The sequence below is a fragment of the Argopecten irradians genome, chromosome 3 (genome assembly GCF_041381155.1).
Source record: "Argopecten irradians isolate NY chromosome 3, Ai_NY, whole genome shotgun sequence".
Taxonomy (NCBI): domain Eukaryota; kingdom Metazoa; phylum Mollusca; class Bivalvia; order Pectinida; family Pectinidae; genus Argopecten; species Argopecten irradians.
In genome coordinates, this window is record NC_091136.1 from 27,192,743 (window position 1) to 27,200,895 (window position 8,153).

Genomic DNA, 8,153 nt, shown 5'->3' on the forward strand with positions numbered 1-8,153 from the left:
CTCGTTTGAAACTATTAACTTGGACCTTTAAAATTTTACAAATAAAGAGTAATGAGAAAATTTTATGCATGATATCTGTACAATGCATATAAACTTAAATATCCGAAAATTAAATCCAAACACCCCAGCGTAAAATATAGAGTAAAGCTAAGTGTTTATAGTACACATTTCCAACAGGTACAAAAGGGAGATTTAAATAAAACGCTTGTGTGTTAATCCGGGTGACGAGAATATGTAAGTAAGTATATAAACATACTGGTGAATGTGACAGGTTTTTGACAGTCGCCTAGTCTCTACATCGATCAGTGGGTTCTCCTACGGGCCCGGACCCTGGCTACCTAACCCGGTAACACAGACACTCTACCCAGCCCTTCCGGGCGGTGAATCTTCGGATTGGGTGTCGGTAAACCTTATCACAGACAGACGAATAAATGTTTCAGTTGACAATGAGCACGAGTTGATTCCAGAACTAAAGACAATGGCCCCAGCGATATGTTTTTGGAACCAACGAGGAGCATAAAGACTTTTCCTGAAGATAATAAGTTTTCCTTAGAAACTTACCAAAAAACAAGTAAGTACTAATATAAAATTGTTCTCGGTGAAAGGTGAGATATTTTTAAAATCAATCAATCGATAAATTTAAAAGCGTTTATCTGCCTTGAAATAAATAATCGATATAGAATAAATCGTTATGGTATTTCTTTTAGGACAGAGAGCGAGCGCACTTGATGAAATGTTTAGAAATGATTTCGACCAATTCAAACTTATATTCCACGAAAAAAATTGTAGGTAGTAAAACTTGTTTTTTGAATAGATTAACATTAGTACCTTATCTATGAGTCACGGAGAATATGCAGAGTACAGATAAAATGAAGTCGAATCATCAAATTTATTATGGATACTGTGTACATGAACGACTTCTACGTGATTCGTGTGAATTTTCTTTCTTGATTTAGAGTTTTGATATATATAATTTCCTGAATAGAAATATTCGTGGTTATCCGATGCAGTAATAGTGGCAATAGTATAATTCTATAAATCGTAACATCTTACTAGTGACAATAGGATAATTCTATAAATATCAGTATCTTACTAGTGACAATAGTATAATTCTATAAATCTCAGTATCTTACTAGTGAAAAAAGGATAATTCTATAAATCTCAGTATCTTACTAGTGACAATAGTATAATTCTATAAATCTTAGTATCTTACTAGTGACAATAGTATAATTCTATAAATCTCAGTATCTTACTAGTGACAATAGTATAATTCTATAAATCTTAGTATCTTACTAGTGACAATAGTATAATTCTATAAATCTTAGTATCTTACTAGTGACAATAGTATAATTCTATAAATCTTAGTATCTTACTAGTGACAATAGTATAATTCTATAAATCTTAGTATCTTACTAGTGACAATAGTATAATTCTATAAATCTTAGTATTTTACTAGCGACAATAGTATAATTCTATAAATCTTAGTATATTACTAGTGACAATAGTATAATTTTATTACTAGTGACAATAGTATATTTCTATAAATCTTAGTATCTTCCTAGCGACAATAGTATAATTCTATAAATCTTATTAGTAACAATAGTATAATTCTATATATCTTAGTATCTTACTAGTATTCTGTTAGTTATCATTTACATTAAATGGTACATTATTTTATCTATACCTAGAATACATTAATTACAGTAATAGTCAGTAATATTCAGTAATATTCAGTTTAAGAATAATTTAGTGGACGTAAGGATGATGGGTTTAATCTATAAATAATCAATGTTCAATTTCATTAAATCAGAAATATACTACCCGGTATTAATAGTAAAATAGGTCATTTTATCAAATATCTTATGCTTATTAGTTATCTAATGGTTCATTTGATGTCGTATTACGTTTAACTGTCAGATAAGTCAATCTTATTACTAATTAACAAGGTAAATAATTATTTTATCAGCATGATGATGAATATAATACATCTTGGTTTAATTATTTCTTCTCCAGAACAATAATGACGACTTCATGTTAGAGTTTTCGGATTCACTTTCAAATAGTCTAATAAGCTGGTTTATTCGATGATCTTGTAATCATGGTCTTCGGGTTAACCTTCAATTACCATTTATGTTAAACCTTTAGCCGTATTAAACCTAAATATTTAATAAAAAATGAACGAAATTTCCTTTTCGCCAAGAACTTTGACAGTATTTAACACTGTGGTGTAGTACAGAGTTCACTTTGTCCCTTTATTAGAGTTGTAGGCGTATCCGTGAGTACGCGCCTTTTGGATAAACTAATCATCAAGGATTTTGGTCATCTGTAATCAGCAATTTCGCACAGAATAAAGAAGTCATAAAGACGAAAATAGAAATCAAACAGAGGTTAAGGTGTCCTTTGTGGGGGAAAGTGAAATAAAATGTAATTATCTAAGCTCTGGTCAGGACTAATTGAAACTATTTAGTTGTCGTTGGAATGGCGTATCTGGTGTGAAATTAATCAAGAGGCGACCTGTATGATTGGGGTATGAGAGTGGGTACCGGCTGTTGTAAAACTGGAGTCTAGGTAAACATGGCCGACCAAATGGCAGTCCCGTGATAACACACCTTTGTATAACTGTTTGGCTACCTAAATCACTGCCTCTTTCAGACTTATCAACATCATTTTAATTTTGACATCTGAAAGCGACTTTCGAAGATAATTGTAATCCTTAGATAGACTGTATATAATGTAATTCGTGGTATTTATTAAGCTTAGGTCAGTGATTATACCTACACTGCTCACCGGTTCATTCACCAGTAAGGATGTGCATGAAATAAGCTTTATACTTGAAGGTTTTTGGACAGATGAAGGATGCTTCACTATGTGCATGATACTGATGTACGACTTTCCAAACCACCAGTGTAGTGTTAAAGTACGTTAAGGGGTATTGTAACTTAGTCTTTGCAACAATTTCAAACCAACTCATTAGTAATGAGTCATTCCGGACGCTTGCACTTAGGATTATGTTTTGAAGTGCATCAGTGATATTATCATCAACATTTCGCCATTCAATTCACGTTCACGTGAAATTGGAGGTACATATCAAGGTTTATATAGCAGCCACAAAGCGTATTGTGTTTATGCAGACCAAAGGATACCATATATACTGTATGTATACATCAGAAATGACCATTAATGATCGGATCAGCTCCACATTGGTCCCAATTATAAACTACTTGGATTAGTCTACTAATATATAAGTAGGTAGTCAGACTGTATGTATGTAAGCTCATTTTGTTATTGTATGCCCAGGGTATATTTTAGTGTATTACTATAATCCTGTGGGTCATAGAAGTCATTGTTGTTTTCTTCCTGTGTTCCTAGAGATCCATAAATATAGGTTTGTTTTTGTTTTGGTATCTTCTGACCACTAAAACTTTGTTTATACCATCCAAGATTGAGTGTTTATACAGAGAGGCTATAGCAGTTACTGGGTCTATTGTCTAAGTCATTTTAATGAGTTTGCTTTTCTTTTCGACTGATTTTGTTTGTACCTATTGTCATTATCTCGTATTTAAATGTAACTAAATATTAGTCATGGTCGCCTTATAAATATATGTACATACGTTTACATAATTTCTAAATATATTTGTTCTTTTTCAGACCGTAAGCTGTTCGTCCAACGATGTCTCTGGTGAAATTAGTATCTGCCCAGCCGATCGCATTCGGCAAGAATGCTCTACTGCAGAAGCGCTATGAAAACCAGTGTTCACACCTGGCTCACGAACATCGGGCCACTCAGCGGAAGATCCAGGGTACAGAGGAACAATGTGTGGTTTCCGCCTACGGTCTGTTAATGGAAGCGGAAAAGTACGAGCAAGAAAAAATAGACAGGGGAGAAATCAAGTATGATAGATCCACAGGCAGATACTCAGCTAAGCCTCCACAGCCAAAGACGCGCCGTCCTCTACAGAAAGTACGGCCAATGACGGCAGGTCACGGGGCGAGTACACCGCGGGTCCAGGTGGACAATAACAGGCCTTCTACTGCGAGTGCCAGTCTAGGCAAACAGAGTGCTTCTGTGATATCCATGATAGAAATTGACAATGAACCAATGATAGAAACCCAAATGTCTCACGAAAAAAGAAACACTCCAATAACAAGTACACCAAGACCGACTGTTCAACAACAACTGACTGCAAATGTGAACTCGACCGAATTAAAGTCTAATTCTCATACACAAAGGACCTCGGATCTTCATGTAATCATCCCTAAAAATCCAGTAACAACACAAAATAATAGCCCAAATAATGCCTCACTAATTCGGCCTCAGGAACGAGATAGCAGACTTTTGACGGACGGTTCTACATTCCGGCCATCATCCAGACTAACCTCTACTCAGGAAGTCAGTAAAAGTGACAAGGGTTTGCAAAATGGCAAGATACGTCGTCCGCGTACGGCGGATGACTTCCGCCGAAAGTGTGATGAGAACGAGATGACAACATACTGGAACAAACGCGTCACAAAGCTAATTAAAAGATGGAATTTAGAGGACATGTCAGATCCTTTTCTGACGAGTGAAAGCATGCCTCATAGTGATGAAACCTTTCATCAAGAGCCTCCTTCTCCGGTTCTTGAGCCACCGAGTCGTACGCAAGAACCGGAAACGGACGCGACCTTAAAGACAAAGAAATTTATCCAGACGTATGGTAGTCATTTCCGGTCGTTGCTCCGCCCAAATTCGGCGCCTTTTGGTACAGAAAGTAAGACCAGGCGCCGGCCGGTTCAGGTAACGCGACAAGAACTGAAAAGCATCAAAGCAGATATATCACGTAGGCGCAAACAAACAAATGCAATACTAAAGAAAAGTAAGCGTCTTCGAAATCATATACAAACACTTGCCGACTGGAAATATGACGGGTAATAAAAATGTTTAATTTGTTGAAAAATCAGAATACGAGATTGTCAAAACATATGTAAATGCATTAAAAAATGGCACTTTATCAGTTTGCATTTTTTCATAGAAAAGGAATAAGAGAACAAGTTTCTGCTCACTCTTTTTATTCTTATAGACCATCACTACTTCTGTATATCAACAATGTATTCTTGTTTTTAAAAATTCCGTGTCATAGTTCGTGGCGTATGGTAATTTGAAATTGTTTAAATCACCTTATCATTCCTTGTGGTGTACTAGAAATGGTATTTAATCCAAATATCTAGAAAGAAAGCATCTATAAAAACATGTGTTAACAGATATAACACCAACACCTGAAACATCAATCAATTACATATTGTAACAGGCAGATAATAATAGATCGAAGTCAATTGTTTTGGTTGCCGGCACAAACCACGAACATGTTTGTATTGTGCAAGGTTGGAATATATGTAATATTATGTAATTATCATTACACAAAGATCCTACAGCATACATAGGATCTTAACCTAGATTTTGTAATGCGGATGTTGTCGGTGAAGAAGATAACGCTTCGTCTTCCTTAACAGCTGGGTCTAGTTACTTATATTTCACTAATTTTGATAGATTTTGAGTCCGGTTTACGATTCATTGGCAGATACAGAAGCATATCTTGGGTGCTTCTAGTTTCCTTCTAGGATATCCTTGGTTGTAAAAATTGAAGAAAATAGTACAAATACGAGATTTATAGGAAAAATATCTGGAGGGATTTCCTGATACCCGCAAATACTCTCTGGATCAGCCACCCGATTTTGTTTTCCTATCGATAGTCACTATATCTGTTGGTCTTACAAACCAACATGGACACTGCACTATTGTTTCATTTAAGTAATGCCATATCAGAGGTGATCCAATGGTCGTGTCCACTAGTCCAGTGTGGGACGTTATCAGGACACCTACCGTAAAGATCAGGGGATAAAGAGATTACAATAGATCTCCCTGTCACTCATAAGCATAATCCCAGTGTGGGTGTAAATAGATACATGTAGGTGCTAGTAATTCATACAATATAAACATAACATGCCTCACCAGCCGAGTGGACACAGGAATCCTGATAAATCATGATATGTATAATACAGATAGCATGCCTCACCAATATTGTGAAAACAGGAATCCTAATAAAATCAATCATAATATATAAATCCCAAAGAAGACTTAAGAACTGCAGATAGATTTAATACGTTAGCGTTAGGGGGACTTTATAAGAAGTTAACTAGTTTCATTGGCCCAATTTAAAGGGTTGTATTCGTAAACTATTGTTCAAGTTTCCCTTGACCGAATTCCGGATCATGGTAGTCAATGGAAAGTAAAAACAACAACACCGTTTTCAAATTTGAAGCACACGAGGTATACTCCAGTTGCGATTAATTACCCTTTGAAAAGTCGAAATAGCTTTTTTGATATGGATTGGTAAAACTATTGTTCTTTAGTACCTATTATGAAATTCGGTTTAATGTTACTTTTACCTTATGTCAATCTACACCCTCACTGAAATGTTTTGGCATGTTTTTCTGTATGGTTACAACGATTATCCGATCTGGTCGGATTAAAGAAAGACATACGCATTCAAATATTGATTTGTGAGTTACATAACACTTTTACAGATACAAAAAGGCAGCGCGACACATTATAAACGTTCGCCAGGCGGAATCCTATCCCAAGCAATGGTTACATTAGAGACGTTTAAAAGCCTTCTGGACACCCCGGCGGATCTGGAGAGTAAACAGACGTGTGTATTGATCCCAGACATTACCGCCATACCTAGATACGGACAGGTATCAAGCTCACGCGTCCTGTCAAATTATACATTCTGTACATACCTAATTAAATCACAAATCTTAAATTGGAAAGTAATTTCATTTGTACTTCATAGTTTTACTTTGTAAATGTAATGAAAATATTACTTAGAATTTAACTTTGACCATTTTATTTTTAGGGGGGAATGACAAAGAACTTGGTTACCCACGCAGAACTCTAGGACTAGTAGCGATTTAAAGAATTTACCCCTATTTTCCCTACTGGGCCTCACCCCTCCTACCCCCGGGAAGTCAGAACCAAAATTTATAAACTCTATTCCCCTTTACCCGAGGATGTTTTTGGCTAAATTGTGTTAAAACCTATGTAGAATTCTATGACTAATAGCAATTTAAAGAAAATGTTGACGGACGGACGACGGACGCCGCGCCATGACATAAGCTCGTCTTCGGGCCAGGCGAGCTTTTTAAAAATATTTACTGCCATGTTCTTTGGAAATTATGAAATATTTTCTTTACAACCATTTACTTTTGAAATGATGAAACAATGAAGTATTTCACTTACTAGCATTTACTTTGGAAATAATGAAATATTTCATTTACTGCCATTTCGTGTAGAAATGATGAAATACTTCATTTACCAACAGCGAAGTTGTTCAGTTACTACCATTTACACTTAAATATAAAGTTTATTTTTGCATTGCCCGCTTCTTTAGTGCAGACCTACCCACACACTGCAAATGCAAGAACATATCAATAACGTTTGAAGAATTTCTTCATACAGTCCTTGCCGACAGAATGGCACCAGTGAAAATTGGGACTGTTTTACTTCAATGTGTAAATAATTTGTTCCATTCGACTACGTCGAAAATAACATACACGTCGCTAAAACGTTAGCAAACATGGCACATAGGGTGTAATATGGGGAAGGAAATGATTTCGAATAGATAGGATATTGACCAGGAGAGCACACAGCCGAAACTACGTAGAAGCGTCAATATATAACTTTAAACATAAACATTGGTTACTTAATATGTTTCCACAATATATTAAATAGGTTTTGTCATGACAACATTGGATAAGTTTGGTATCATCGGTGTGCAATGTCGCACAAATGGCCAATCAGAAATATGTTTACATGTTGTGTGCTTAATATTTTCTTATTAGAATAAGAACAGAAAGGTTATATAGAAATGACCAAGCTGATATTATTTGAATCAATCATTAGTATGTTTTGGTCTCGTATCATATCATGAATTCCTTAAACCCAAGTAACATCCATTCACAACTCTGTCTTTGATTCTGACACAAGATCTAACAGACGTGCAGGTCTACGAGTACAGTCGCTGGCAATGACGTTGCGAAAATATGTACACCAATTAAAAACGGCTCAACATTGGTTTGTTAGTGTGTATTATCAGTATTATCATTGAAGTACAACA

The 8,153-nt window shown here is 35.5% G+C and overlaps 1 protein-coding gene across 1 annotated transcript; it reads left to right on the top strand.

The window, feature by feature from the left end:
* Positions 1-246: 246 nt before the first annotated feature.
* Positions 247-4,988, top strand: LOC138318050 (uncharacterized). The gene is made up of 2 exons (XM_069260100.1): positions 247-571; positions 3,649-4,988. Exon 2 carries the CDS (start codon positions 3,671-3,673, stop codon positions 4,907-4,909), a length of 1,239 nt encoding a protein of 412 aa, XP_069116201.1. The 5' UTR covers positions 247-571; positions 3,649-3,670; the 3' UTR covers positions 4,910-4,988.
* The last annotated feature ends 3,165 nt before the right edge of the window (positions 4,989-8,153 follow it).

Coding starts and splice junctions, on each gene's coding strand:
- LOC138318050 (XM_069260100.1), top strand. CDS start 3,671: ATGTCTCTGGTGAAATTAGTATCTGCCCAGCCGATCGCATTCGGCAAG.